Source organism: Camelus bactrianus, chromosome 5 (assembly GCF_048773025.1).
Source record: "Camelus bactrianus isolate YW-2024 breed Bactrian camel chromosome 5, ASM4877302v1, whole genome shotgun sequence".
Classification (NCBI taxonomy): domain Eukaryota; kingdom Metazoa; phylum Chordata; class Mammalia; order Artiodactyla; family Camelidae; genus Camelus; species Camelus bactrianus.
The window spans coordinates 99,827,621-99,841,451 of record NC_133543.1 but is presented as its reverse complement, the minus strand read 5'-3'; the positions used below and the strand labels follow the sequence as shown (position 1 = coordinate 99,841,451).

At 47.0% G+C, this 13,831-nt stretch overlaps 1 protein-coding gene across 1 annotated transcript in view; it reads right to left on the bottom strand.

Annotated features, from left to right (window-relative positions):
• Positions 1 to 6,074: 6,074 nt before the first annotated feature.
• Positions 6,075 to 13,831, bottom strand: part of TRPM8 (transient receptor potential cation channel subfamily M member 8) — a 76,518-nt gene continuing 68,761 nt past the window's right edge. The window contains exons 24-25 of the mRNA XM_010948162.3: positions 11,433 to 11,525; positions 6,075 to 8,533 (exon numbers count right to left, since the gene is read on the bottom strand). Of these exons, the coding sequence (XP_010946464.1) occupies positions 11,475 to 11,525 (51 nt within the window). The 3' untranslated portion in view covers positions 6,075 to 8,533; positions 11,433 to 11,474. The remainder of the gene's footprint in view (positions 8,534 to 11,432; positions 11,526 to 13,831) is intronic.

Sequence of the window (13,831 nt, the reverse complement as noted above, 5' to 3'; positions counted from 1 at the left end):
TGACCTTAGGAAGGAGAGGGCTGGGGGGCAGGGTGGAGACGGCCCAGCCGTGAGTGAGAGGGAGAGACACGGAGACCGTGAATCCGGGGACGACGTGTGTGAGAGGGAGGAGAGGAAGGGCCGTGGGAAGGCAGAGGGCAGGGGGTTTCCATTCTTAGGATAAAGAAGATGGAAGCAGACAGAAATACTTCCACCGGGAAGAATTCCACTGAGTAGGGAAGGGGTAAAAAGAAAGGGAGGAGGAGAAGTTTTCCAATCCAGGGAGGTTCCTGACAAGCACAGGGGGATGGATTCCAAAGCGCAGGAGGCAGGACTTGACTTGGAGAAGACAAAGGGCGGGGGAAGGAAGGAGAAAAGCTGGACCTGGATGGGAGGGAGGGGTCCGTGCACCTGGAAGAGGGAGGCTGAGAGAGCACCCATGGGAACGGGAGGTAGAAAGTAAAGCTATTTGCCAAGAGCAAAGCAGGAGATGGAGCAAAGAGGGAGGCAGAGGTTTCAAGGATAGTGGTGGACAGTGAGGATCCTGGTGGTGCTCTGAGGCGGCCACTGCAGAGAGTGGGTAGGACAGAGGAGAACAAGGAGGGCTCCAGACAGCTTGTGTGTATGTACACACATACACATGGATGCACACATGCACACACATACATGGTGCACACGCATGCACATGCACACATACACACATGCGTGCACGCGCACATGTACACACACACATGCATGGGCACACACACACGTAGGCTAAGACCCAAAGTCTCTCCACTGCCATAAACGCGCTCTCACACCCAGCCAGCCAGGCCCCCTTCCTCCTCTCCCCTGTCCTGCCTGGTGTCTGCCCCTCATTTTCCATCGCCAGGATCATTCCCACAAGAGGTGGCTGAGGAGCGCTCTGAAGGCTGTTGCCCAAGGCAAGACGAAGAGCACTGCCAGCATGCCTCATCTCGCATCTGTCCTCTCGTCCCTGCCACATTTACAGAAATCAGTTTGAAGTAACTGAAATGACCAGGAAGAGAAGATTCTTCAGGGTTCTAACCAAAGCCGAGTCCTGCTTCACTTACTCAGGGAGTGGCGGCAAAATGCTGGTGTTTCAGAGAGGGGAGAGCCTGGGTACCGACCTAGCTCAACTCGTTTTTCTAATGAGGAGGCAGAGCCCAGGGAGGTTGAAGGGATCCACCTCGCCCGTGGGTTTCCGCATTCTTCGAGAATTAACCGGGGCACACTGGAGACAGAGGCGGGAGGAGAGTGTTTGATGAAAGTTAATTTATCTTCCCTTCTTCAAACTCAAAATTGCTTCCATCCAAGTCAAAGTCACTTCAAGTCTGAAAATGAAAGCCTCTCTCTTTTTAATCAGGGGAGAAACTGTGTCTGTCACTCCATTAAGGGGCTTCCAAAGAGGCAAGTTCATGAGAAAGAGACATCGGATTCTGGAGCGGGAACACAGAGTGCTCTCAGGAGGGGAAGGAAATTATTCTCCTGACCTGGAAACAACCCTCACATGGAATGAGAGTGTCTTGCTTCCAGACGCTCCAAGGACAGGAGGGGTCAGAGCCCGAGGCTTTAATGGGTAGAGACGGGGGAGGTCTGCAGGGAGTGACGATGCTAGCTGGTGCCTGGGCTCTCCGGGGGAGCTGGGCTGTTAGGGAAACCAGGACGAGATGCTGAAGGCCACCCCCCACCGCCTGGAGCCGGGAACTCCCGAGTGTCCTCAGTTCTGGGTCACTGAAGGCACACGGCTCCTTAGGCATCCATAAATTGCCTGATCCGCCTGAAAGAAACTGACAGTGGGGCTTGAAAGAAAATCCATTTCTGGAATAATAAGAGAGGATTGCAGCTTCCGCCGAGCAGATTCAAGGCCAAGCTGAGCGAGCCCGGGGGATTTTCATTTTGCAGGGGGATGGCGTGTGCCTGGAGGCTTAACCAGGGGGACGGGAGATGTGAGATTGGAGGCGAGAGCCCCCTCCATCAGCCTCGAAGGGCAGCTTCTCTTTCCTCGTCACCCCTCTCCCAGGAAAAGGGAAGAAGACACCAGAGCCATCTGCCAGCGCTGAACTGAAACAAGGGAGACAATGGGGGAAGGAAAAGCACGGAGGAGGCTGGAGGAGCAGAAAGAAGGGCGGCGGGAAACAGGGACGGGCACCCTTGCTGTTAAGAATCAGCTAAGCGCTGCTGTGACGCGATCTGCTCTTTTGTCCTCGCTTAAAGGCAGGAAGGCGGATGAGCACATAGCACTTCATTCCATCCACACAAAATTACTGCAAACGCTATTCCCCCATCTCTTAACAGTATATACGTGCATGCACATATACGTGTACCCACACGTGTACACACATGCACTGCATCTCTTTAATTTGGGAGTTACGTCCTTTTTGCATATTTTAAAGAATAAAGACAAGTTGTGCTCTTCTGTGTGAAGAATGCACTCAGGTTGAGGGTGGGAAGGTGCCCTTGAAGACGGGCCCCAGTGCCCCCCATGCCGGGTCCCCTGCACCCCTGCGGGAGGCCCCGTCCTCTTTATCCGTACGGGGATGGCTCCCTGGAGGAGTCTGCCCGTCTTCGTCTTTCCCTGGCAAAAACTTTTACTGACACGTGAGGGAGAATTTCACAGGAAAACTGCACGGTGAAGCATTTTGCCGAGAACACAGAATCAGAATTTAAAGGCAATGAGTAGGTGACCCACGGGTGCAATGCTAACATTGGGTGGGTAGGGGCTGCTTGGCAGGCTGAGGTCTGAGTCCCCTCCAGCGTCAGGATTTAAACCCAGATGAGCCAATTCAAGTTTACGCTCTCAACCGTGTATTCCCTCTGCGTCCAGCAGTCCTCACCTGCTCTGGATTAACCCTCTTTATTGCTTCGCTGGTTCTGGGGATCCCTCAAGCCCCTCCCCCAGAACTAGGTTGGGAGCCCCTGACACCTGCTCCCTGGAGCCCTGTGCTCCAGTCCCCATCATCGCCCAAGACCAGGACTCCCCGCAGAGAGTAAGATCCCCAGGGACAGGGTTAGGTGGTATCAGGGCACAATAAGGCACACAGCGTATGTGTCTGAGGGCACAAGTTAATGAAATAGTGAGAAAGACCAGGTCTCCGTCCTACAAGAACTCCTAATCCAGCAGGGGGACAGATCGCTACCCAGTGACCATGAAACCCCAGGGACAGGCTGCCAGGGCTACAGTCAGGTTTATAACTTGGGTTCCAGACTCACACGGAGAAAGACTGGTGACCTTTTCCCAGGGTGCAAGTAAAGGACAGGGTGGTGCTTAATTAGGAATGAGTAATATTTTAACCAGCTAAGAAGGGAGGAGGAACAAGAATAATGAAGAAACCACAGGGCATGTGGTGAACGGTGACTGGTTCAATCCAACCGCACAGGTACCTGCTTGAGCTCCCACCACAGACCAGGCACCATCTAGGTTCAGTGAGTCAAATACACCCACAGCACAACGTCCCTTCCCTCGAGAATGTCACAGCGAAGGAGGGAGGGAGACACAAAACGGACCACGGCGGGAAGTGTTAACCATAACTTCCCAACCAGGACGCCCAGCCAGGAGGGAGGTCAGTGAGTGAGGTGCTGATCCTTTAGTGTCAGGCATCTAGAAGGGGGCCAGACTAGGGCCTGTGGCCTCAAGAAGTCCCCGATCAGCACCCAGGTGACACACAGATGCTTCTGTCCTCTACAAAGCCATAAGGTAGAAGGGTTGGGAAGCTATCTGAGGACAGAGCTGCCAGATGCTGCACTGGGAGTGGAGGATCAAAGCAGGCTCAAGTTGGGCCCTGACCATCGAGTAAGAGTTTGCCAGAAAGAAAGGTGGAAGAGATGTGGAACAAAGAAAGAGCTGACAGTGGTGACAGTAAACAGTGCTCACCTTCACTGAGCAGCTAGGAAGTGCCAGCCCGGACCTAAGAACCCGTGAAGTGTCCCATTTAATCCTCCCAACCCTCTGAGGGAAGGAGGTCACTTACAGACAAGTAAATTGAGGCACAGAGAGTTTAAGTAACCTTCCCAAAGTCACACAGCCCACAACCCATGAAGCTGGGATTCACTGCAAGGTAAATTTGTCCCATATTTCTGAACAATGGCACTACGCTGCTACCTATTAGACGATCCACTGAGGCATGAAACAAAAGAGGCAAAAACTCCAGGGGAAAGGCAGGCCAGTATAAGCTGTGCGGTTCTCCTAGCATGCAGAGTGCTGGGCAGTCAGTGGTAAGAAACGGCAGGGAGGAGGACACAGCATTCAGCTCAGACCCGGAGAGCCACAGAGGCGGCTGTCCCTGGAGTTTGGGATGAGGCCAGGAGGTCATGTCATGGGTGTGCAGAGGTGGGTAAGGGCCCGGCTGCAATGTCGTAAGCTCCGTGTGAGGGAGGTGGGCAGGAACTAAATGGGGAGCCGCTGAAGTCTCATGAGCAGGGGACAGGGTGCACCGTCTGGAGCATCAGGAAAAGAACTCTCAGGCAGTGCCAAGAATCAGGAGGAGAGGCGAGAGCTTTGATGGAGACACGAGTTGGAAGGATACTGCTACAGGCCAGTGTGACGGGAGCCTGTGGGTGGTTCACAGGCATGATGTGGTCCTTAGTCTAGATGATCACGTGAGATCTGCCGCCATGATTGCTTCACAGTTTGCGCATTTCTTTTCTGATGATTGGCACCATCATAAGGAAGAGCCCCAAGACCAGCGCCCTGCACTCCCTTTATGTGCCCCTCCTAGCCTGCACCTCTGAGTTGTGTCCCCATCTCAATAAATCTGCCTCTGTTTTCCCCCAGCAACTTCAAACAACTCAGCCCTGCGTGTGCACAACAATTAGCGACTGTCTTTAGATACTTGGGTCTCACTCCCACTCCAGGGAGCTTCTCAAGGCATTTCTTTGATGCAAACACAGAGGAACGAGGAGGAAGCCAATCTCCTCTGACTACTACAGAAGCAGGTGCCTCCTGCGCCCTTCACCCCACACAGGTGTCTCCTTGGTCTGCATCCCATGCCTTTGCCCTGGGCACACTGCCTACAGTGTCCATTTCTTAAATCAATCTTGTCTCCTCTAATGGATTATAAGACGGTGGAGCACAGAGCCTTCTGTTTGTTTGTTTTTTTTAATTTTGATTTTTGTATTTGAATTTTTATTTATTTTATTCTCAGTGGCCAGAAAGTACCCACAGTGGACACTTAGTGACAATACACTGCACATAGGAGGAAACGAAAGAAATTTCTCCTAGTCAGACAGGACTTCTGCGGGTGGAAAAACTGATTTTTTTTTAATTGCTGCTATAAATGTGTACGTGTGATCCCAAAGCCCCGGCTTGATCTTAAACTAACTGGGGCTCAGGAAAGTCCACTGAGGTCACTGAGGTCCGATCAAAAACTGGGGCGGACCACCAAAGGTTGCTTTCCCCTCACAATGTCCATCTTCAAGAGAATAAAGGCTAGTTCAGTCCACGCATGCCTGGGTCGGGGGGTCGGGGAGGGCAATGGGACATTTGTCTCCAATATCCAGCTCCAGCTAGGCCAAGGGCTCGACTTCTAAGCCTTTTTGAGACTGAGGCTGTGGATGGGGCTGTCTCCATGACAACCACACAGTTCAGCCCCCAACATGGACCAAGAAGCGAGGAGGGATGGTGGGAGGGAGACACACTTCCCCAAGTCTGTCTGGAACCAAGGTGGTTGTGTCTTCAGCAGGGAAACCATGTACCAGTCTGGGCCTGAGGCTCCATCACCACATGGGGCTGTGAGGAAAAGACACCCACGCTGGCCCTAAGACAGATCCCAAGCCTCCCAGGAGACCCCTGTAAGCTCAGGAACAGCTACGCATGTCTGAGGGGTGGCAACATAGTGGATGTGGCTTCAAGGCAGAGAAGATGCAGACCCTTGAGCTACAGATGGGAGCACAACTTGGGGGACCAAAAGGTGGCCATGGGATCCAAACCTGGCCTTGCTGGTCAGAACCAGAACCACAAGGGATGTTCCTCTGCTTGCATCCCATCAGAATGTTCTAGTCATCTGCTTCGCCAAGTCAGCTCGTGTAACTCTGGGAATCAGATCCCCATGGAAGTGAGTCTGATTGCAGAAAGGAGTTGTAGTTTTTCCCCGCTCTCAACAGAATGACAAAGGCAACCCATGGCATTTCAGCCTCACTATTTAATTCGTTAAACACACTCATTTAAACCGAGCTGCAGGGTTATCGGCAGGGGTGTACCGGAGCACGCCATGGACAAACACATAGCACCTTTGATTACAGGTCCGTTCAATACATGTGCTATTTTCATGAGCTACACCTAAAATAATGACTTCCAGCAGCGCAACCAGGCAAAAACATCCACCAGGCACGCTGAGCTGACAACACGGAGCAGTTCCCTCGCCAACAAGTGAATTCCGAGTAGCGTTCAAGTTCTCTGTCGTCAGCGTCAACAGGAGACTCGCTTTTGCCACTGATACCGACATGCACAGAGGCTTATTTCTCACACTGACAAAAACCTGGTCAGAGGAGACATGAATATGTGGACAAATGCATTTATGGGGGTCAGCCAGTGGGCTAAGTTTTGTCTCCTAGCAGGTTTTCAACTTAATGTGTTGGTTTTATTCACTCACTACTGGAACTGAGGGTAAGACGTGGGATGCTGTCACTCTGTAATTTCAGTGCCGCGTACTTTATTTTTTCCAGTCAGCACGGAGATAAAACAGCCTCTTGTTGGTGGCTTCAGAAAAGGCAGGTATTCTAGTTGCCAGAGTAAACCAAAAAGTGAAATTCTCTCACTGACTCGGAAATTTTCAAATTTCCACTCATTGACAATTCTTGTCACATAAATTTTATCCCATGTGCTTTCAGCATCCAAAACCATGAACTGGTCAACCCTGTTATTAAGATTCCCTTTTAGACCATTAACAAAGTTTAAGTAAAAAGACACCTTTGATCTGTGTTCATTTATTGAAATTATGAATGTTGTGAGGAGTTACTTTTAACTACTGCCCAGACAAAATGGAAAAAATTTTTTTCAGTTCATGCTTTTGTAGTTTTTCTAAATTGATAATCTTTGAACAGCTTCCTTCTAAGATTTCCACATTTAGCTACTGAGTTTATAGTCTACTCAAAGCAGAAAAAATTAATTATGGACATTTAAATTATCTTAGTAACTTTCAGCACATCTCTTTTGATCAAAGATACCACCACTTCCAGACAGAGCTGGGACCAGAAGTGTTCAGTAATAATCTCTCCAATTTTATACCAACGTCTTCACCATCTGTAATATTGAAATAAGTATATTGGCTTCTTCCTAAACTAAGGGTAAAATATGTTTTATGTTAAGACTTCTAGGCACATGTATCTCATATCTTATATCCATTAATAATTTCTATTTGCTAAACATTTTATAAGAAAGCCTTGTAAATAGTTTGATAATCAATACCTATTCCTGCGAATCCGGCCATGGGGAATTTTCCCAAATGCGGAGAAAGATTTATGCCCAAAGTGGCTCATCCCACTGACCAACTGGAAACCACTTTCCATGACCAACATGGTGGAAATCATTAGAGACTGAATATTATGCAATTGTTAATGTAATGTTTAAGAAGACTATGAATATAAGGAAAACATCTTCGAGTAGATATTAAGTGAAAAAGCTTATATAAAATGGTATGTGTGGTGTGATGACGTTATGTAAAATTTTTAAAGAGAAACAAAACATGCATAGAAAAAAAATAGACTTAAAAAAACCTCCTGACTCGTTAGCAGTGATGACCTTTAGGTAGGGAGTCTGTATTTTCTACTTTTCCACGTAGCCTACATTTTCAATAATATCTAGGAATTTTCTATAATGTCCATGAATTATTTTTAATGGGAAAATAATTTTTAAAAAGAGGAGAAAGAGGGTCATCCAGTGAAAACAAAGCCAGTGGCGCCCGTCAGGCTTGCTCTTTGGTGACTTTCCACATTGCTGGGAAGGAGCTGCGTCCTCCAGGCGGAGTTCCCGGCGAGATGCGGCTTCATGGCCTCCTTTAGTGATAAAAAGCACAATGAGAAATGGAAACAGTCTCTCCTGAAAAGAGCAGGGTCCTCTTGCTGCAGCGTGCTTTAGAATCTGATCTGATTGGGGAGACTTTTAACAATACGCCAGCTAATGAGTCACATAATACAAAAAAAGGGAAATAGCGGAGGATCATTTGGAGGGAAGCAAAATGCCCGCACAGGGGGGAAAGCATGGCCCAGTCCCTATTCCCAGAAGAGGTGTTCTGTAATATGCAGGAGTCAAAGGAGGAACATGAAGGGGACAGGAGGACACAGGGGTACAGTTTAAATCATCTCCAGCAAGTTCTGGTCACTGAGACTCAGAAAGTAACAGGGCAGCCTTCAGGCGAAACACATCGTAGGAAATATTCTTCCTCTACGTCCATCTTCTCATGTGAAATCAGTCACACATTCTGTTCTCAGACGGCTCACGCTTGGCTTTTAAAACCATCGCTGTGCACCCAGGGGCCTGAACAATTCTCATTTCGTCAGTAACAAAATTGTTCAGTCATACCCCTGGAATCCTTTGCGCTGAGATGTCTGCCACTGCCTGTGAAAACAAAGAAAGAACACTGTGTTAAGAACGGTTTCCCACTTCCATTCTCACGAAACAATTTGCTTCAAAACACGTTCATAATATACGGGGAATGGGTCCAAACGTACTACCAAAAATTGAGAGACTGTCTTTTGGTATTGAAGTAATTACAAGAGCCATTTTTTTCTCCTAATAACATGAGTGTTGACCAGTTTGCCAGTGTGAACAGAATGCCTGTGGTTGAGTGGTCAAGGCTTAGCTTAGTCAAAGTTAAGACCCAGAAAGTTTCCCAATGTTTTATTTGCCGAATGGTTTCTGCATAAATAAAGGACGAGTTGATAATAAAGTAAGAACTGCAATAATTTATTGAAAAGAATTTTCTGATGACTCCCAAAGGAACTTCAAATTCTCTCAGTGAACTAGAATTTAAGTGCAGCAAATACAAGGGCCAGGGGATTATTACGTAGTCATCGAACAATTTGGTGGCCTCAGGGAAGCACTTCCCACCCAGCCCCATCAGGAGGGTATAAAGGTACATTAAAACAAACAGCTTTCCCTCACCGTGGTTCTTACTTCCTTTGAGCTTCAGTGTGGGAGAGGGAAAAATATATACACAAATGTCCCATCCCGAGTTACTGGATCAAAGGCTGATTTGAGACGGAGAGCCCAGATGAGGAAATTGGTTAAAAAAACATTCCCCTGAATGTCCACTCCTGCCCTACCTCCGCTGGGGCCAGCTCACACCCACTTGAGCTGGCATTCTCCTCCCTTGCCCTCGCCCCAAGGAAAGACACCCTTACCCCTCTAAAGAAAGAAGTATCAGAGAGGCACTACGAGAATAATACTTTAGCATCATGTACCAGGTGGGGAGGAGGGCAACACAGGGCTAGGAGAGGGGGCAACACAGGGGTAGGGGAGTAAAAGGTACAACTACTTAAGTATAAAATGAGCTACAAGGATATATTGTTCAACACAGGGAATAGAGCTAATATTTTACAATAACTATAAATGGATTATAACCTTTAAAACTTGTGAATCATTATACTGTCTACCTATAACTTATATAATATTGTACAGCAATTATATTACAATAAAAAAATCAAAAAAATTTTAGCAGCAGACAGGTAGTTGCCTAGAAAATTACATTTTCAGTGAACTTAAAGATATGCTAGACAGACAACATCAAAACAAGAAAATGGCTCTTACATCCAGAAGTAAAAAGTATACCAAAAATTGGACATGCCAAACTCACTGTTTCTAAACAATAAACCAAAAAAATTTAAAAAAAAAAAATATCCGTGGCGAAGACTTTCTGGGGTCTGTTTTCTTATACACCCTTTCCATCACTTCTCTCACAGACGCCCACATGGGCGTGACGTGACGTCCTTCACCCAGGTCATCTCCATTCATCAACTAACGCACTCTCCATGTGTTAATAAAAATTTAAGTGGAAGCAAAAAGCAAGCTGCTAAGACACCAGTCTGTCTGCTCATTTTCCTTAACGTCAACATTTTTTTTGGAGAAAGGAGAGATGAGGAGCTTAGAGCTTCAGGAGGTGTATGTGTACATCTCATTTTGAATCTTTTCTGATTATTACAGCCTCTATGGTTTTTTTTTTTTTGAACCATTTTAAATTGTTTTGTCTATTCCTAATTTTTTTCTATATTTCAGCTCATAAATTAAACAAAACAACAAATGCTTCAGAACTCACATTATAACTTATTATAAGGTACAGTATTGTGTTTATTAAACACCACGGTGGAAGAGATGGCAATACATTCTTCCTAAACAGACAGGTTTATTTGCGTGAGCCACTCGGGAGGCTGTACCTGCCTTCACAGTATGTATAAGATGCATGAATCTTGCTTTTACAAGGTCTTCCAGGATAGAGGGCTTTTAATATGATCTATAATTGTCTGACCCCAAGGAAAAATACTGCGCGCCCAGGTACATTGAAAGGAAACAACAACACGATGACCCCTACAACACAGTCACCCTGGGGGAGCAGCTCTGCCACGTGGGTATAACGCAGAGGCAGCGATCAGTGTGGAGCCTTAGCATGGGTCAGAGCACAGTTCACCCAGCACTTAGGAGGCGCTCAGTAAACACTGAGGGGAGGGAGGGGAGGGGAGAGGAAGGGAGGCGAGGGAGGGGGGGAGGGGAGAAGAGGGGAGGGAGTGTTAACTGTGTTCCCATTCCTTGCAATTCACTTGCTCAAAAAATTCTAATCAAATGGCATGCTCATTGCCGTTTTCTCCCTAGCTCTACACATCCCTGACAACATTTTGAACATTTGGTTTTAGAATCTGGACAGGTAATGGGGTAACATAATTAAAGCAAATAGTAAGAGCATGGAGCAAAGCCTTGGGTTCAATTTTGCCTGGTTAACTTAATTACATTTTTATTGTGCAAAGGAGCTCTTGCTAAAAAAAACCTTGAAAGCTTTACTAAAACACTGTTGGTAGTAAAATGTGATCAACATGCATTTGATAGGAAATAAAAATAAACCAACCCAAAGAACCATAATCTGGATATCCCACACAGCAGTGAACATCAATGATGTGTCACGAGAATGCGGTGCATGTCTGAAGTCTAGAATAGCGTGACCTTGGCTCAATGCCAAAATAGCTGTACAGTTTGCAAGTGTTTTGTTTAAACATCCAAAAGGGTGGGTGCTGTCCCCTACTGCCAGGTGTGCCAGCCTCAGGTGGGGGGGCAGGCTAGGCGGGGAAAGTCACGTGACGGCAGCTTCTACTTGGTTTTTCCTATATCCCTACATTGTTGAAAATGTTCACACCATGCATTATTTTCAAATAATGTGCAATTAAAATAACTGAGAAAAAAATCACAATTTTGAATTAGCCTTAAAACATGTAAATTTTCAGAGCAACAAAAAGGCATTGAAACGACTTACCGTGCCAGAATTAGATCTTTCTCCATTAGAGTCCACGAAGTTTTATTTGATTTTATTTGCAATCTCTTTCAGGAGACCCTTGAGATCATTTAGCTTGGGAAGGGGAAAAAAAATATAACTGGTCTTAAGATCAATTTTCCAACTTTAAATTTTAAATGATTACTCTATGGCTTTTCCATGAAACAGACGTACTATACATGAACTAGCCAAGTGTAGCTCACGCCTGGGATAGGTCACAATGACTGGCAGGTGACATGTCGGACCCTGTCCATCGCTAACTTTCTGAAGTTGTATCACTAGTAAATAATCATTCGTACCAATTAGGATTAGCTTTACCCAAATACAAATCACTAGTGATTCCCACATAGAAATGATAGATTTCGACAACACAGAGAAATAATATATCAAATAGTACTGTTATATGTAACTAATGCTAATCAAATTAAAATCTATCAATAGAGTTTTGCTTTAATACTAAGGAAAATAATATGATACAATACTAATCAAGCTTTTGCAAATAGTGTCTCCCCTCACAAAAAAAAGGATAAATAGTAAAACAACTTAAGTAAAAGGCACAATAAAACTATTTTCAATACATGCATGTTTCCCAAGTTTATTACACAAGATGCATAAAGCTCATTTCAAATTGCATTTCATGTTGTTACACATGATAAAAGCTACAGACACATCACAATCTCTGTGCAGTTGGCTTCCAACTTGCTACATCACTCACTCAAAGAAAACTCTGTGTTTAACTTGGGCTTATTTCTAGTATTAAACTCATTTAACTCTTTTTTTAAAAGAACAAAAAGAAATCATAAGAAAAAAAAAACAGGTTTCTTTTGTATAGCACAGGGAACTATATTCAGCACTTCGTACTGACCTTAAGTGAAAAAGAGTATGAAAACGAATACATGTATGTATATGCATGACTGGGACACTGTGCTGCACACCAGAAACTGACATATTGTAACTGACTGTACTACAATTAAAAAAAAGAAAAGAAAAGAAAGAAACCATAAGGGCTAATGGCTGCTTAAAATAAAGAAGGCAGAGGTAAAATCTCTACTTCAGACTTAAGGTCAATTGTGAACGACTTTGTTTTCTGGTGTGATAGTAAGATGGATACATCTTTTTGTTCACTGTGTTTGTTGACAGTAAAATGACTTTAAAAAGCTGTTCAAAGTAGGGCCCAAGACTTCTAGCACTTGAAACACGAGGCAATCCCTAAAATTCTCTGTGAATAGAAAGGGGAGCCTTTGTGTTGCTCAGAAGAGAAGGGGTGGAGCCTGGAGGAGCGAACAGAAAGGAGAGAGAGGGCAGGAGACAGGGTGAGAAGAGGACTGAGGTCAGGAAAGAAGGGGGAGGGGGCAGTGAAATCCCAGGTGGTCGCCGATGACCCGATGACTCTGGGTTGTGTGGTTGCAGGTTTCCCTGGAATCTGCCCAAATTCTACCAAAACCTGCAAAATGCATGGTGTAGATGGGCTTCTTGTGGGAACCAAGGGGCTGAGCCCCGCAGGCAGGGGGATGCAGAGAAGGCTGGACACCCAGGGGGTCCTCAGAGGTCCCCACAGAGCCCTGGTTCGCGCCTGTGTGGACAGCCTCCAACGGTGACTCCAATCACACAGACTTCCTCTTGCTCCCTGGGGTGTCGCCCCGCCCAGACCCTCACAGGCTGAGAGGCCCTGGGAGTCAGTCCGGCTGGTCCAGGACCCGGACGTCCTGATCACCCCCACCCCAGTGCCTCTCTGCCCTGACCCCGGTTGCTGCCATCCTGCTGGTTCTCTGTGCCCAGAGCAGGGTCAGCACCAAGGCTTGCAGAAGCTTTAGCCCCACGCCGGGGCAGCTGTCCACTGGCTCCTTCAAAGCCACCACAAGTGAAGCCACAAGTGAAACAACGCAACACAACAAACAAAAGTAGCCTGTTTTCTCTCCACACACACATCCCCCTAGACAAGTCCCCCGCATCTCTACTCCCAGAACCAGACTGTTTCAGCCGCTCCTACATGGCCACTCTGACCACTCAAAGGGCTCTCTGAAAGGAGTGTGTTTCCGGAGGCTTCCCGGCACAGGGATCCATCCCTGAAGAGGCCAGCAAGTTCCTGCACAGGACGACCCAGCCTCCCCGCTTCCTCCTGCTCAGCATCCCCCGTCCACGCCCCCCGTCTCCACTGCCTGGGCCACTCCACGCGTCTCTGGGTTCACCTGCTGCCCCCGCTCCCCAGTGATGCGGACACGGGCCATCTGGAACATGCGCCTGATGTCGCAGAGCAGGGCGTTACTGCTCTTCAATTCTCCATAATCCTGCTTGAAAACGCTGCTACCCCCAAGCCACTTAACAAGGGGGCCATTCATGAAATCTGGGGACCACGGCCACTTTGACAGCACCTCGCCCAA